The sequence below is a fragment of the Balaenoptera ricei genome, chromosome 5 (genome assembly GCF_028023285.1).
Source record: "Balaenoptera ricei isolate mBalRic1 chromosome 5, mBalRic1.hap2, whole genome shotgun sequence".
NCBI classification, from domain to species: domain Eukaryota; kingdom Metazoa; phylum Chordata; class Mammalia; order Artiodactyla; family Balaenopteridae; genus Balaenoptera; species Balaenoptera ricei.
Genome location: NC_082643.1, coordinates 50,577,417 through 50,595,235, shown reverse-complemented (window position 1 = coordinate 50,595,235; position 17,819 = coordinate 50,577,417). Strand labels below are relative to the sequence as shown.

The window sequence follows — 17,819 nt, the reverse complement described above, 5'->3', positions numbered from 1 at the left end:
TGGTTTATTGCAGGGCCCTGCAAGGAGATGGGTGGCTCATGCCTTAAAAAAACCCAAACTCCCCCAAAACTTTCAGCAAAGCCCTTTTATAGGAAAGGTGAGGGAGGGGCATGGTTAGTTGTTGCAGAATTCTTGGTGTCAGATCCTTTGTTCTTGAGGTCAGGTCATGGTCAGGTCACAATGTTCCTATAAACCTCCACCAAAACAAATGTTATTCTCTGTTCTAATAAGACAGGGCAAGGTGTCAAGTCTCAACTTTCACCCACCAAGTTCCAGGTCCTGGCTAAGAGAAGGGGATTCCTACACGAGTGGGTTACCCTGCCCGGGCACTTTCATCCAGCACCCAGCCTGGGTCCTCCCACCAGTGCCCAGGCCCAGCTGAAGAGGCAGATCTCAGCTGGCGGCACCCTCAGGGCCAGGTTCCCAAACCCTGCCCAGCCATCATCACTAAGGGAGCAAGGCACCCAGGATCCAGCCAGCTCTCAGCCTTTTCATTTAAACTGGAGAGGCTCTGAGGCCTCCATGGCCTGTGACCCATGGAGACTGCTGTTACCTTAATGGCAGTGTCCATACACTCTAGTTGCTGAGGGCTCCCTGAACTGCAACCCATGGAGACTGCTGCCACCATTAGGTTGCAGAGGTGGGGATGGGGGAGAGGTTCACTGCTGCTGCAAGGCCTGGGGCCGGCCAGTGGGCAGCTGTAACAAGGGCTCTGGAGCTGTGTAGGACACAGCCCTCAGCCTGAGGCCAGCAGACCTGGAGGGCCTGGAGAAGGCTACAATCTGCCTCTCACCACACTCTCTGCCCCAGGACCACTCCTTGGCTGACTGTTGGTGGAGCAGGGCCTCTAACTGCCATGTGCTAATGGTCACGAGCTAACGGCTGTGAGCCTGCCCTGCCCCTGTTACAGCGGCAGGTACATCTGCAGGTCAGGCTCTCATGGCCAAGTGGGCACAGGCGTGTGCCACCTCCTTGCCTTCTTCCTGGCTGCCTGCTTCACCTTCCTGTCATAGTTGTCCCAGCAGGGAGTCCAGCAGGAGTCAGGGACTGCCAGGCCAGGCCAGGCTGGGGGCAGCGGCAGTGACATGAGGCAGGGCAGCACTGGGCAAACTGGCTCCATTGAATGTGGTGCGTGAAGCCATGGCTCATATCCAGCCGCCTGCCAGGCTTGCAGCAGAGCCCTGGCCTGGGACCTGGCACCACTTCCATCTGGAGCCCCCATGTATCTGACGTTCTGGTATTGTTTGGCCTCACTGTGTGTCAAGCATACAGAGTTGCATTTGGTAACACTTATATCAGACAAAATATACTTTAAAACAAAGATTGTGATACGGGACAAAGAAGGGGATTATATAGTGATAAAGGGGTCAGTCCAACAAGAGGATGTAACATTTGTAAATGTTTATGCACCCAATATAGGAGCACCTAAATATTTAAAGCAAATATTAACAGACCTAAACGGAGAAATAGACAACAGTACAACAATAGTAGGGGACTTTAATACCCCACTTACCTCAGTGGATAGATCATCCAGATAATAAATAAGGAAACATTGGCCTTAAATGACACATTATACCAGATGGACTTAACAGAAATATACAGGACATTCCATCCAAAAGCAATAGAATACACATTCTTCTCAAGTACACATGGAACATTCTCTAGGATAGATCATACGTTAGACCACAAAACAGGTCTTAACAAATTTAATAAAACTGAAATCATATCAAGCACCTTTTCCAATCACAGTGGCATAAAACTAGAAATCAATTATAAGAAGAAAACTGGAAAATTCATAAATATGTGAAGATTAAACAGCATGCTCCTGTACAGCTAATAGGTCAAAGAAAAAATTGAAAGCAAAATCAAAAAATACCTTGAGACAAACAAAAATGGAAATATAACATACCAAAATTCATGGGCTGCAGTAAAAGCAGTTCTAAGAGGAAAGTTCATAGTGATAAATGCCTACTACAAGAAACAAGAAAAATCTCAAATAAACAACCTAACTTTATACCTCAAAGAACTAGAAAGAGAAGAATAAATAAAGCCTGAAGTTAGTAGAAGGAAAGAAATAACCAAGATCATAGTAGAAATAAATGAAAAGAAACAAAGGCAATAGAGAGATCAATGAAACCAAGAGCTGTTATTTTTAAATAAACAAAACCACCAAACCTTTAGCTAGACTCACTAAGAAGAGAGGACTCAAATAAATAAAATCAGAAATGAAAGAGAAGACACTACAGATGATACCACAGAAATATAAAGGATCATAAGAGACTACTACAAATAAAGTATATGCCAACAAATTGGGCAAGCTAGAAGAAATGGATAAATTCCTAGAAACAACCTTCCAGGAGTGAATCAGGAAGAAACAGAAAATCTGAACAGACTGATTATTAGTAAGTAGATTGAATCAGTAATTAAAAACTTCCCCCAAATAAAAGTCCAGATGGCGTCACTGGCAAGTTCTACTAAACATTTGAAAAGAATTAACACCAATCCTTCTCAAACTCTTCCAAGAAACAGAAGAGGAGGGAACACTTCCGAGCTCACAACTCAGTTTATGGCCAGCATTATCCTGATACCAAAACCAGACAAAGACACTATAAAAAATGAGAATTACAGGCCAGTATCCCTGAGGAACATAGATGCAAAAATCCTTAAAATATTAGCAAACTGAGTTCAACAATACATTGAAAGGATTATACACCATGATCAATTGGGATTTATTCCAGGGATGCAAAGATGGTTTGATATTCACAAATCAATCAGTGAGATACTCCAGATTAACGAAATGAAGGATAAAAATCATGTGATTATCACAAAAGATGGAGAAAAACCGCTTGACAAAATTTAACAGACATTTTTGATAAAAAATTCTCAACAAAGTCAGTATAGAGGGAATGTGCCTCGACATAGTAAAGGCTATCTATGAGAGCCCACAGCTAATATGCTCCGTGGTGAAAAGCTGAAAGCTTTTCCTCTAAAATCATGTTCAGACAAGGATGGCTACTCTTATCACTTCTGTTCAACATAGTATTTGAAGTCCTAGCCAGAGCAATCCAGCAAGGAAAAGAAATTAAGGCATCTGAATTGGAAAGGAAGAAGTAAAACTGTCATTATTTGCAGATGACATGATATTATATACAGAAAACCCTGAAGACTCCTCCCCAAACCAGAACTAATAAATACAGTGAAGTTGCAGGATGCAAAATCAATACACAGAAATCTGTTGTGTTTCTATACACCGATAATGAATTATCAGAAAGAGAAATAAAGAAAATAACCCCATTTATAATTGCACCAAAAATAATAAAATACCTGTGAATAAATTTAACCAAGGAGGTGAAAAACCTGTATGCTGAAAACTGTAGACATTGATGAAAAAAGGTGAAGAAGACTCAGATGAATAGAAGGATAGTCCATGCTCATGGACTGGAAGAATCCATATTGTTAAAATGTCCATACTACCCAAAGCAATCTACATAGTCAGTGCAATCCCTTTCAAAATTCCAATGGCATTTTTCACAGAAATAGGACCAAAAAAATCCTAAAACTTGTATGGAACCACAAAAACCCCCAAGCAATCTTGAGAAAGAAGAACAAAGCTGAAGGCATTGTGTGCCATGATTTCAAACTAGATTATAAAGCTACAGTAATCAAAACAGTATGGTATTGGCATAAAAACAGACACATAGATCAGTGAAATAGAATGGCAAGCCCAGAAATAAACTCATATGTATATGGTCAATTAACTTATGACAAAGGAGCCAATATACAGTGGGGAAAGGACAGTCTCTTTAGTAAATGGTGTTTGGAAAACTGAACAGCCACAGGCAAAAGAATGAAACTGGACCACTATCTTACATCATACCTAAGAATTAACTCAAAATGTATTAAAGACTTGAATGTATTGGGTTGGCCAAAAAGTTTGTTTGGGTTTTTCCATAACATCTTATGGGAAAACCTGAGCGAACTTTTTGGCCAACCCAATAAGACCTGAACCATAAAACTCCTAGAGGAAACATAAGTGGTAAGCTCCTTGACATTGGTCTTGGCAGTGATTTTTTGGATATGACACCAAAAGCAAAAGCAACAAAAGCAAAAATCAACAAGTGGGACTATACCAAACTAAGAAGTTTCTGCACAGCAAAGGAAACCATATAAAAATGAAAATACAGGGGACTTTCCTGTTGGCATAGTGGTTAGGAGTCCGCCTACCAATGGACTCGAGCCCTGGTCCGGGAAGATCCCACATGCCATGGAGCAACTAAGCTCGTGCGCCACAGCTACTGAGCCTGCACTCTAGAGCCCGTGAGCCACAACTGCTGAAGCCCCCGTGCCTAGAGCCCCTGCTCCACAACAGGAGAAGCCACTGCGATGAGAAGCCCACGCACTGCAATGAAGAGTAGCCCCCGCTCGCCGCAACCAGAGAAAAGCCCACACGTAGCTATGAAGACCCACTGCAGCCAAAAATAAATAATATAAATAAATTAATTAATTTTTTAAAAAAACGGCCCCCAGGGACTTACCTGGTTAAAAGAAAAAAAAATGAAAATACAGCCTGATTGGGAGATAATATGCAAGTCATACATATGATAAAGGGTTAATAACCAAAATCTATAAAGAACTCATACAACTCAATAGGAAAAGAACAATCTATATAAAAAATGGGCAAAGACCTGAATAGATATTTTTTCAAATAAGATATACAGATGGCCAGCAGACAACAGGGAAAGATCAACATCACTAATCATCAAGGAAATGCAAATCAAAACCACAATGAGAAGGACTTCCCTGGCTGTCCAGTGGCTAGGACTCTGCACTTCCACTGCAGAGGGCATGGGTTCAATCCCTGGTCAGGGAACTGAGATCCCACATGCTGTGCAGTGCGGCCAAGAAAAAAAAATTTTAAAAACCACAATGAGATATCACCTCACACCTGTTAGAATGGCTATTATCAAAAAGACAAGAAATAACAAATCTTAGGATATGAAGAAGGAAACCTTTGTGCACTACTGGTGAGAATGTAAATTGGTGCAGTCACTATGAAAAACAGTATGAGTGTTCCTCAAAAAATTAAAAATGGAACTTCTGTATGATCCAACAATTTCACTTCCAGGTATTTACCCAAAGAAAATGGAAACAGTTGGAAAGATTTCTGCACCTTCATGTTCTTTGTGGCATTATTTACAGTAGCCAAGGTATGGAAGCCACCTAAGTGTCCATTGACAGATGAATGGATAAAGAAGGTGTGTCACCTATATACAATGGAATATTACTCAGCCATAAAAAGAATGAAATAATGTCATTTGCAACAACATGGATGGACCTTGAGGGCATTTTGCCAAGTGAAATAAGTCAGATGGAGAAAAACAAATAACGTATGATCTCACTTATATGTGGAATCTAAAAACAAAAGCAACCACCAAGCTCATAGATACAGAGAACAGATTGGTGGCTGCCAGAGATGGGGGTGGGAGTTGAGCAGAATGGGTGAAGAGAGTCAAAATGCACAAACTTCCAGTTACAAAGTAAGTAAGTCATGGGTATCTAATTGGCAACTAGAGTTCATAATACTATATTGCACATTTGCGAGTTGCCAAGAGACTAAATCCTAAAAGTTCTCATCACACAAAAAAATTTTTTGTAACTGTGTATGGTAATGGATGTTAATTAGACTTAATTGTGGTGATCATGTCACAGTATATACAAATATCAAGTCACTATGCTTTCTTGAAAGAAAACAAGAATGGAGCAAAAGCATACTGGGAATAAATAAGGTCAAACTTGCCTTGAACTTCATGCAGTGTTTGTTATGTTCTTTTTGGTACACTCAGTCTTTTGTGTGATTTATTAATGAATCTGATAGGCTTTAGGGGGCCAAATACAGGAAAATCCCAATACTTCATTCCCTGTAGGCCCACATGCCTGGGCCTAAAATGCTGGTCATTGTGAGCCTAAGGACTGAAAACATGTGCAAACTTTTTTCTTTCTAACTAAACTCTATTTTTTTAAATGATACAATTACTAAGAGCCTATTCAGTGTATTTAATCTTAAATTGCTTAGTCAGTGAGGTGGGTAGAGGCTAGACGTCTGGAAGAGTCTGAGGAGGAGAGATGGGTTTTGTAAAAGTAGGTTCACTTCATGACAGTTTAAAATGTTTCATTGAGTAAATATGTATGTACACACACAGAGAGAAAAATCCTTTTAAGTATATAATAGCTTGGTGCATCTTCATAAACAATGTATCAGTGTAATCGAGACCCAGAACCAAAAACAGAACCTAACTAGCATCCCAGATGCTCCCCTTGTGCCTTTTCCAGTTACTACCTCCCACTCAGGGTACTGTTCTGACATCTGATGCCATAGAAGTGTTTTGCCTGATTTTGTACTCTATACTAATTAAATCATTCAGTGTGTAGATGTTTGTATCTGTTCATAGGTTTAAAATTTGTGGTATTTATGCACATACACGTAGTTAAGAGTTTATTAATTTTCAGTACTATACAAAATTCCATGGTATAAATACACCACAATTTATCTATTCTACTATTTATAGGCATTTGGATGGTTTGCAGTTTAGGGCTTTTATGAATAGTGCTACTTTCTAAATATTAATTAATTTTGATACACATATGCGTGAATTTCCAAGGACATTTCACGGTTTTTTATCCATAGTCGGTGGTGAATTCTTAAGTATTCTTCAGCACTGCAGTCAATATATTTACTAGGTGTACTTTACTCAAATGAGAGCTATAGTTGTAGATATTACCAAATCCTTCCCTTCTTAGTGTTCTCACTGGGCTTTGCCTGTACCTAAGATTTTTAACATGTATTCTGGCTAAGTATGCATATTCATGTCTTTTGTTAGTTTGAGTGCTTTTCAGCTTTATTTTACTTACTTGTGTGTCCCAGCACCTGGCACAGTACCTAAAATACAGTAAGCCGGTTGAGTGAATGGTGATAGCCATCACCATTGCCAGTGATTAACACAGCAAGTCCCCTGAGTTATGTGAACCATTTAGCTAGGGTAAAATCCTCGCTTTAGTCTGACATCTCAGAGTCGAAGGGTCAAAGGGTCAAAGGGTTAGGAATGGGAAGTGATCACTCTCTGAGAAGCCCAGAACTGAGGGCTCAGAACTGAACATGCTGTGTGGTTAGAGGGAATTTCTGTGGCTTTACAAGCCTCTTGGAGATTTCATGTGTTAACAGTAATGATTCCAAGGGATAGTCTGGGGGGCAGATATAAATAGCAGAACACAAACGAGGTAATGTGCCACTGCCAAGCTATTGCTGGGGATGTTTATAAAAAGAAAAGCATTCCCTTCTCAGCTCTCAGCGTCAGCAGCCTCCTATCCTGAAGACACGCTCACCGCCACTGAGAGAGTGGGGAAACAGTTTGAGACCTAGCATCATTTAAACCTCCACAGGCAGAAAAGCCAGGTAAACATTTTGACTTATTTACACTCAGACTATGGAAGTGAAGAATTTTCAAGAAAATCCTGATTCAGAGCTTGCTTGGTACATACTGCCTTGTGACAGTTATCTGTCAAGTATTATTTTCCAAATCTTTTTTTAAAGGGAAGCTTCACACAAAAGCAGCATGTTTGTACTATCTTTTGATATCTTTAAATAAAGATATGCCTCCTGAATAAAGATGGGGATCTGGGGCCAAAGGGAAGACTATCTTCTTTCCCCTGTGCTGTTCTTCCCCATTTTCAGATGCCATAATATGGTGATTGGTAGGATAAAAAAAGAGATTTCAGTTCAGTTCCAGCCATGTCAACTTTGTTGTAGGTATGTGGAAGGAACTATAAACCAGTCTTTAATTGAATCAGTTAATGGCTCTGGGACAGCTTCAGCCCTTGACGGCCTCTTTCCCTCCTGTTTACCTGTTCCTGTCTCATGAACTTTGGGATGAATATTGGGTATTCAGCCAATAGAATTATATAATCTTACTAGAATTGCTTCCTACCCAGTTCCTTCTTATTCTCATTCCTGCCTTCAGAAAGTTATGCAAGACGCTTGTTTTATCCTTGGCTTCTCTTAAATGTGCATATTTGGGAGAAGCAGACTGCCTCGGATAACCTTCTGGTTTTTACCTCTACTGGCCTCCATCCTAGCCAAATGGGCATGACTTGGTTTGCAAAGAGGATCAAAGAATGGATGATATGCGTGGATACTAACTCCTGGAGAATTCTTGGAGACTGGGAGCTAGGGGACCAATTTGAAATGGTTGTTTTTTAGTTTGTGATTTCCTATGTATGCTGAGGGGAGATTTAGAGATAGGAAGAAAAAATGACTACCAGTGACTATGGTGGGAGAGACAACATGTCCAAAAGAGAATGGAAATGGACAGATTTAATCTTGAGCAAATTGTTGAAGTTCTCCGAGCTTTGGTTTCTTCATCTGTAGAATGAGGGTGTTAGACCACCAGACAAAGTCTAATGACCCTTCCAGCCATTGGAAATTTATTAATAATCACTTCCTAACCATCATGATACCCACTCTTACCCAGAATGAAAAAATATATATAGTGTGTCATCCTGTTCTACTTCCCTAAACCTTTTTTTTTAAGTCTACTAAATTGGAATTTTTTCTTTTTAATTTAGAAGAGAAAAATGAAGGCAGGACATTTTGAAATGGTCACCATGCTGCTGGCACCTATGATTCTAATGGACATCTTCCAGGTAATGTTAGGAATGGGAAGCATGTGGTCACTGGAATGGGAACTCTTGATATAAGGTTGCCTGAGGCATTTGTGTGGGTTGATGATGGAAATGAGAACAGAGAGAGTAGGTAAATTAGTTTTTTACAAGTAGATCTTATCTTTTACACGCTGATACGTGTTAACTGTAGAAAATTGAAAAATTAAAATTAAGCAAAAAGAGGAAAGTAAAAATCATCCACAGTCTTCCACCCAGAGGGAAAGACTCAATCTGTTGGTGTGTATTCTTCTCAGCTTTCTTCTATGTGTTTATGTTTGTAATTTACAAAAATGGATTCACACTATACATAGTATTTTTTTACCTTTTTAAGTTAATATTGTGCTACAGATGTCTGTCCATGGCATCAGATATTCTAAAAATATGTATTTTTCTTCAGATAAAATGACACTGCAATGTTTATCTACGTTTTCCATTAAACTATATAGTGACTATTTTCCCACATTCAGTATTCTTTTTTTTTCTGATAGTTTATGATTTTATTTTTTACAATTGAATCTTTAAACATTCTGTATCATATTTTTATGTAAAATATGAGCCAGGTATCTCACTTGATATTTCTCGCCACATTGTTAACTCTCACATCACTACTGAATGAGTATTTGTCCACTGATTTGAAGTATGTTCTTTAAAATGTGTTAAATTCTTAAAATTTTATCCATTTTTAAATTTAATATTCTGATATATTCTTTATAGAAACACTGTATATTCTGTTACCTGGTCTGCAGTGTGACTTTTTAAAAATTGAAGTATAATTCACATATAAAAATATACCATTTTACTTAAAAAAAATTTTTTTTTAAATTTATTTATTTTGGCTGTGTTGGGTCCTCGTTGCTGCACGTGGGCTTTCTCTAGTTGCGGCAAGCGGGGGCTACTCTTTGTTGCGGTGCGCGGGCTTCTAATCGCGGTGGCTTCTCTTGTTGCAGAGCACAGGCTCTAGGCGCACAGGCTTCAGTAGTTGCAGCACACGGGCTCAGTAGTTGTGGCTTGTGGGCTCTAGAGTGCAGTCTCAGTAGTTGTGGCACATGGGCTTAGTTGCTCTGTGGCATGTGGGATCTTCCCGGACCAGGGATCGAATCTGTGCCCCCTGCATTGGCAGGCGGATTCTTAACCGCTGCTCCACCAGGGAAGTCCCCAAAATAAACCATTTTAAAGTGTACAGTTCAGTGATTTTCATATATTCACTATGTTTTGCAACCATCACCACTATCTCATTATAGGACATTCCCATCATGACAAAAAAGAAATCCTGTAGCTATTAGCAGTCAATCCCAATTCCCTCTTCCCTGCATCCCCTGGGATGCACTTTGTCTCTATGGATTTGCATATTCTGGACATTTTATCTGGCCTTTTGTGTGGCTTCTTTTACTTAGCATAACATTTTCAAGGTTCATCCATGTTGCAGTGTAAATTAGTACATCCTTCTTTTTTATAGTTTAATAATATTCCATTGCATGGCTATGCCACATTTTTTTTATCCATTCATTAATTGATGGACATTTGGGTTGGCCCCACTTTTTTGTTCTTATGAATGAATAGTCCTGCCACAAACTTTCATACAAAGGTTTTTGTTTGTGGGAACATATATTTTCAGTTCCCTTGGGTATATACCCAGGAGTAGAATTGCTGGGTCATATGGTGACTCTATGTTTAATATTTTGAGGAAGTGCCCCAAACTGTTTTCCACAGTGGCTGCACCATTTTAATTACTTATACAGCAGGGTATGAGGGTTCTATTTCTCTACATCCTTGCTGACACTTGCTATTTTCCTTTTTTTTTGGCTGTGTTGGGTCTTCGTTGCTGCGCGCAGGCTTTCTCTAGTTGCAGCGAGCAGGGGCTACTCTTTGTTGCGGTGCACAGGCTTCTCGTTGCAGTGGCTTCTCTTGTTGTGGAGCACAGGCCCTAGGCACGTGAGCTTCGGTAGTTGTGGCATGCAAGCTCAGTAGTTGTGACGCATGGGCTTAGTTGTTCCGAGGTATGTGGGATCTTCCCAGACCAGAGGTTGAACCTGTGTCTCGTGTCTCCTGCCCTGGCAGGCAGATTCTTAACCACTGCGCCACCAGGGAAGTCCCTATTTTCCTTTTTTTCCTTATCTTTATAGCCATCCTAATGGGTGTGAGGTGGTATCTCACTGTGGTTTTGATTTGCCTTTTAATATGCTTCTGCAACATAAATTTGATGTGTTTGTTTTATGAATGTTTCATAATTTGTTTAACCAATTTCTTTTTTTTAACCATTTAGGTCATTTTTACATTTTTGTAACAAACTTTTAGTAATTGAATTTCATCCATATAGGCTTTTGTTTCAATGAATAACTCAGAGGAAGAAAATATAATCAGTGTGTTCACCTAGCCTTTGTACCTGTTCCTTGTCCATTCAGTTTCCCCTGAATTGTGGTGGCATTTGTGGGCTTTTTCAGTGCTCAAGGTACTCACTATACAGAACACAAAATCAACGGTGGCCTTTGGCCAGAAAGACTTGATGTCTAAAATTAGACATGCAGAGACTGGTTAGAGGCACAGGGGGAAAGACAGGATCATATTGGATCAACCCTTGATATGATGTGAGGAATGTGGGGGGGGGCAGTGGTTTCAGGGTATGATGTTTTATAAGATGTTGAAGTCTTGAAGATGAATTAGGCATTGGCGCCCAAGATGCACTCTGATACATTCTGTGCTGTGGAGCAAAGTGCATTTCTTGGCTAGGAGATGGCAATGATTTCATCTCATGAAGCTCAAATTCCCACTTCAAGAAAGTGACCTACAGACCCAGGAGTTCAGGAGTCTCAGTGACTTCCCCAGCAGAATATTCTGTGGCTGGTAATCAAGACCGTTTCTGATGCCAGCACAATTCCTACATTCGTAACACGGTGTTGTGAATTGTCTGCCCAACCTTTCATAAGGGTTGTTATGAGGACAAAATTTAACTCTTTTTTTTAAAAAGTGCTACATAAATGTCAGTGGTCTTCATCATCAGAAACACAACATTTTGGTTAAGAGAACGGACTCTGGAGCCAGATTGCCTGGGTTCAAATATCAATTCCAAACAAGTTAATCTCTCTGTGCCTTAGTTTCCTCATCCTTAAAAAAGGAACTAATAATAGTACCTACCTACCTCACAGGGTTACCATAAAGATTAAATGAATGAATATATATGAACACTTAGTGCTTCACATACAGAAAGTACTCTGGAGAAGTTTGTTAGGCCTTAATGATGAAGTGGCCACAGGGGGTGACTGAGAAGGAGAAATCTAAGAAAATTTCACAAATGAATAAGTTGATGGTAGTTGTAGGCAGTAAGATTGTAAGTTTGGTCTTGGTCTTAGATTGTTTTGTTTGAAGGGTCTTTGAGCAATTCAAGTGGAGTTATTAAGTAGGCAGTTGCTATACAGATCTTGCACTTACAAGACAGGTCAGAGGTATTTAGATGATAACTGAAACTATGGGTCTTATATAATTGCCTAAGGGTAGAATTGAGAGTTGGAAAATAAGTAGCCTTGAGAAACTCCAGCATTTAATGGCCAACTAGAATATGCTAGATCTGCAAAGGAGTCTAAGAAGAAATGTTTCCTTAGTGAGAGCTGTTTGGATGGAGGAATGGGGGTCGGAAACCGGATTGAAGAGGGCTGGGATATGAGTGGAAATGAAACGGAGATGGCAAAGTTAGATGTCTTTTTGAAGAAGTTTGACTATGAGGGGAGAAGAGAGATAGTGAGAAGGAGATAGTGTGGGATGTGGAATCAAGTTATATTTTGCTTTCTTAAGTTGGTTCTCTATACCGCCTCTTCCTTTCCACACACACACTCACACACTTTAAGAATCATTCACATGGAGCCTGCAACTTTAACAGATCCTGGCTAAGTGTTTCTATAAAGTCTCCAACTGAGGTTGCAACTTATGCAGTCAGTGTACCATACAAGTATAGCGTAGTGGAGAGAGACAATGATATGGAGGGCATTATCCTTTTACTTGTAGAAACCCTTAGATGGTGTCTCTGGGCAGTTGTGCTCATCCTGTGTTTTGATCCATAGGCCTGAGCACAGGGTTCTTACTTAGTTCACTTGAACTAAGTGTTTTGCCAGTTGCTATGCTAGATGCTTGGAATTCAGAAGATAAATATGATACATATCATGCCCTTGAGGAACTTACAGTATGATACAGTCTGCCCTCCATATCCATACATGCATGACCCCGCAGATAGAGAGGGCCCGCTGTATTCATTGTACTGTGCCTTTTTTTTGGCTGCAGCACGTGGCATGCGGGATCTTAGTTCCCCGACCAGGGTTCAAACCAGCACCCCTGGTTTGTGCAAGCGCGGAGTCTTAACCACTGCACCACCGGGGAAGGCTGTACTATGCCAGTTTTATAAGGAACTTGAGCATTTGTGGATTTTGGTATTTGCGGGGGCTCCTGGAACCAATCCCCCATGGATACTGAAGGAAGACTGTACATATATTCCTATTACGAAATGATAAAAATAACCACAGCTTGTTGAAGGCTTGATACGTGCCAGGCATGGCGCTAAGGACTTTGCATATATTCATTATATCATGTAATCCTCACAACAATCCTGCAATTAAGATATTATTTCCTCACGTTATCCCCATTTTTTAGATGAAAAAAATTGAAGCTCAGAAATGTCAAGTAACTTTCCCATAAGTAATTAGTACCTAGTTAGTAACAGAAATGGAATTTGAATCCAGATCTATCTGATTCAAAGCTAGTAGTGTTCGTTACACTACACTGCCCTGCTTCTTATGTTATGTGTGTCATATAAAGATGCTTAGTCCTTTTCCAGTTACTTGTAACGGAAAGACAATTCAAACTAGCTCAGATAAATAGGGAATTTACTGATTCTTATGACTGAAGTAAAATACAGTTTTCAGGTAAAGCTAGACTCAGGCCTTAAGTAATGTTATCAGGGCCTCATCTCTCTCTTCACCTCTCAGCTCTGCAAACCTTCCTTTGTTGGCTTTATTTGTAGACAGGATTCTCCATGGGACTAAATGGATAACTATTGGCTGCCGCAAGCCAATATTATCCTTAGAGCTTATGGTTATAGGGAAAGAAAGCCTTTTGTTTTTCTGGGAGTGCTCTGGTTTTTAAGCCTGCATCGTTGCTTATCATAGGGGCTGAAGATGCAGAATCAGTCCTAGCTGAACCACACAGACAAGGGGGAGGGGGCAGCCTCAAAGCAAAAAGGGTAATATTTGCCTTTATATATTTATCCTTCATGTAAAGTGTTTCACACAAGATATTTCAAATTCACTCAACAGTCTTGAGTGGTTGAGGAAATCTAGCTAAGAATATTGTTCAAAGCCAGGACTGCCACCCATTTTCTTCAGTTTCACCCTCATTGTTCTTTCCTCCGTACCACAGGGTTCAAACGAATGAGTTGTAGGCATGGTCATTTACTCTTTCGTATAAATATGTGAGAAAAGTTATCATTAGCAGTGGAAGATACTTCCTATGTAAAAACATATCCAAAGTTCATTGTAAGCAAGGGAGAGGGTCTTGGCATGAGGGGCTGGATGCGATAAATTGAGAGAAATGATGTACACCAAATGTCTTTATTTCAAGAGTATTAATGTCCTTTTCCTTTGAAGGTACAAGCTGAACTGTTAGATATGGCAGATAATGCATTTGATGACGAATACCTGAAATGCACTGACAGGATGGAAATCAAATATGTCCCCCAATTGCTCAAGGAGGAAAAAGCAAGCCTCCAGCTCTTGGAAGATGTGTGGGAAAATGCAGAAGCCAAGTGGGAAGCTCGGAAGACTCAGCTCTTTCTCCCTGTGGGTTTTAAGGATAACCATGGAATAGCCCTGATGGCATATATTTCTGAAGCTCAAGAGCAAACTTCCTTTTACCATCTGTTCAATGAAGCTGGGAAAATGGCTGGCCAGTCTCGAAAAGATTATGTCTATGGCTTCCAGTTCAAAGCTTTTCATTTTTACCTGACAAAAGCTCTGCAGTTGCTGAGAAGATCTTGTGAGAACAGTTACAAAAATGTGGTGTATAGCGTAAGGCAGACTACTTTATTTACATTTGGAGGACTAAACCAAGTCCGACTTGGCCATTTCACCTTGGCATATTCAACCAAACCTCAAGTTGCTAATGACCAAGACGTTCTGTTAACCATCAACACATGCTTTGGAATTGCCGTTGAAAAATTTTTTGATAAAGAAAGTGAAAGAATTATTTTAATACCTCTGAATGAGGTTTTTCATGTGTCACAGGGTGGGGCTGGCAATAACCTTATCCTTCAAAGCACAAACAAGACCTGCAGCCATTATGAGTGTGCATTTCTAGGTGGTAAGTGTCTCTGTTCTGTCTGTGCTTGTCTGGGAAAGAAGGAGTGGCGCTCTTAGGCCCAGGGAGAGGTCCGGAAGAAAATTGGGAGGTTTTAAAAGGAGACAAAACATTGGTGGTCTCTCATCTAGCTCTTTTCATACTGTTTCTTTTTTCATAATTTAATTGTATCAAAATAATACATTTACGGTATTATTGAAAGTTAAAAAAACAAAATACTAATATAAGGTAATGGTTCTCAACTAGCAGTTTTGCCCACTAGGGTCAGTTGACCGTAGCTGGAAACATTTTTAATTGTCACAACTATCTTTAGTTGCTGCTAGCATCTAGTGAGTATAGGCCAAGGAACAAAACCTGCCTGGCGGCTCTCATTTAATTGGAAGTCTAGAAGTGGGCTGTCCAGAGTTGGTACAGGGGCTCAACTACATCATGAGTAACTCAGACTCTGTCATCCACCAATTTTAGCATGTTGGTTTGTTGATTCATGTTTTCAGTGTGACTATTGGCAGCTGTAGACATCAATCCATGTTCAAGACAAAAAGAAAGGATAGGCGGATGGTAGCCAAATCTGCCTGTTTAATCAGGAGAGTAAAAGCTTTCCCAGAAATTCCGAGTAGACTTCTGATTGCATATCATTGACCGGAATAGCTACTTGATCATCTGTAACTACAAGAAAATCTTGAAAAGAGGGTAATTAGCTTTTCCAGACTCTGTCGTGTAGGGAGGCAGGGGAGAAGGGAATTAGAAGAATCTGATCACCACCACCCTCCTCAACATTTGTGCATTTCCCCTTCCCATTCTCCCAGTGTAGTAGACTGGTGCCATTTTGTTTTTAAGTACTACTTTTACCTCAGAGTTATTAGTTGTATGATTTTCTGTTTCCTTAGCTTTTTATATCCCATCAATAATTCACCCCCTGAATCCTTAGACATATAAATCTCCTCTTAATACATTTAGGTATATCAGATACTCTCTCTCTTTTTTTTTTTTTTTTTTGGATATACTCCTGGATTCCATCACCTTGCTTTATGAAAATACCCTGAAATCTCTCCTCACTACTATTCTGAGACTTTCTTTTGCTTCTACCCTATGAGGAATCCCCTATATCTTGGATTTCCTTCTCTTCCTTGAATTACTCCTTAGTTTGGAAGGGGTAGGGATTCTTCAGAAGTTTTCTGAGAAAAGAGATATTAAGACAAATTTTCTAAGACTTTGTATACCTGAAAAATCTATCTTTGAGACCTTGAATAATAGTTTGTAGATTTGTATTTTTGTCTTGGAAATTATTTTCCTTGGAATTTTGGAGATGTTCCTTCATTGTCTTTTAGTTTCTGATGCTGCTGTTAAAAAGTGTGAAGCCATTCTAGTTACTAAAACTTTGAATGAGACTTGTTTTTCCCTCTGGGAGGTTTTAGGATATTTTCTTTATCGCCAGCGTTCTGAAATTTTATGGTATTGTGCTTTGGGGTAACCCTTTCTCCTTCCTCTTATGAAAATGGCCTCTTGTTGATCTTCTTCTAGCGCTATGTCTCTGTAATCTACTAAAGGTGGAATGACAACTGTATAACCATGCAGCACTGCCTAATGGTAAACATAACCGTTGATCATTACAGTGCCTCTGAGCTGGGAGGTTGTGAATGAAGTATAAATACCTGGAGGGAAGCCATAGCTTTGGGCATTCTTGAATGTGGTGTGACATACTGAGGTATTCTTCTTGCTGAGTCCTGGAGTATACTCATGGCGTGATTGATATAAGAGATGTTGTCTTCTATGTGTGGCATGAGGCTACTAAGCTAGGATAGTTCCTGCACCCACCTGTGTAACCTTGTTTTCTTGTATTTGAGATGTCATTCTGGGGACTGAAGGACAGCCCTGGACTGCTGTGAGGACTTGCATTGAAGGTGTATCTCTCATGCTACCCTTTAATAGTTATGCTGTGTTCCCTGCCTTGCATTCTTCTGCAAAACTGAGTAAACTGGTGAGGGGATGCCTTTTGGAGTCTTATGAGTATGATTGTCTAGCTGAACCCAAAACCGTAGCTGCTGGTCAAGCAGAGCGAGTATTGAAGTAGGGCCTTGGAAGTGGGATAGACTTTTAGACCTTGACTCAAATGTGCCAGCGCATTATGAGATAAAAAAGAACAGGTAGAGAAGTGCTGATGAGACATTATACCTGTGAGATGGAGTGGGGAGGGGAGCTGGTCCACTTTTGATTTAATGGCAGAAGCTATGTGGCCATTGAGATGCCTGGGGCACAAAATTTAAGGATGTCTTCATGCTTAGGGTCGTATACTTGCACAACCTGCACCTGCATGATCCTAAGAGTGAGTGCCTCCTTAAATTTTGCACCCTAAACACCTCATTTGCCTCACCTTAGTCCTGGCCCTGAGTTGGAAGTTAGACCAACTGTTCTCCTTGAGGGGGCAGACGAAGACTGAAGTGAGCAAATTTATGTTGAGAGGAAAAGTGCCCATTTCCCTCACCCAACCATACATTGGACCTGACCAAAAACGAAGCCAGTTGGAGCCAGCTCATACCAGCTCACGGGAGCTGACTGTGGGCGTATATCTCTTGGCAATTCCTCATACATCACGATGGCTTGAAATTGGCCATGGATGAGAGTTATACCATGGACATCAGCAAACACTACAGATCAGAACCCCCATTCTCCACCCCAGAACCTGTTCAATTTTACCAGCACATTATAGCCAGAAACCCAGTTTCAGCTGGGCTGACAAAATGATACCACTTTTGGTGCTTCTAATGCAC

At 40.3% G+C, this 17,819-nt stretch overlaps 1 protein-coding gene across 2 annotated transcripts in view; it reads left to right on the top strand.

Annotated features, from left to right (window-relative positions):
- Positions 1 to 7,356: 7,356 nt before the first annotated feature.
- Positions 7,357 to 17,819, top strand: part of ART3 (ADP-ribosyltransferase 3 (inactive)) — a 37,295-nt gene continuing 26,832 nt past the window's right edge. For both annotated transcript variants that reach the window (XM_059924023.1, XM_059924022.1), the window contains exons 1-3: positions 7,357 to 7,450; positions 8,620 to 8,697; positions 14,343 to 15,054. In XM_059924023.1, the coding sequence (XP_059780006.1) occupies positions 8,629 to 8,697; positions 14,343 to 15,054 (781 nt within the window). In that variant the 5' untranslated portion in view covers positions 7,357 to 7,450; positions 8,620 to 8,628. The remainder of the gene's footprint in view (positions 7,451 to 8,619; positions 8,698 to 14,342; positions 15,055 to 17,819) is intronic.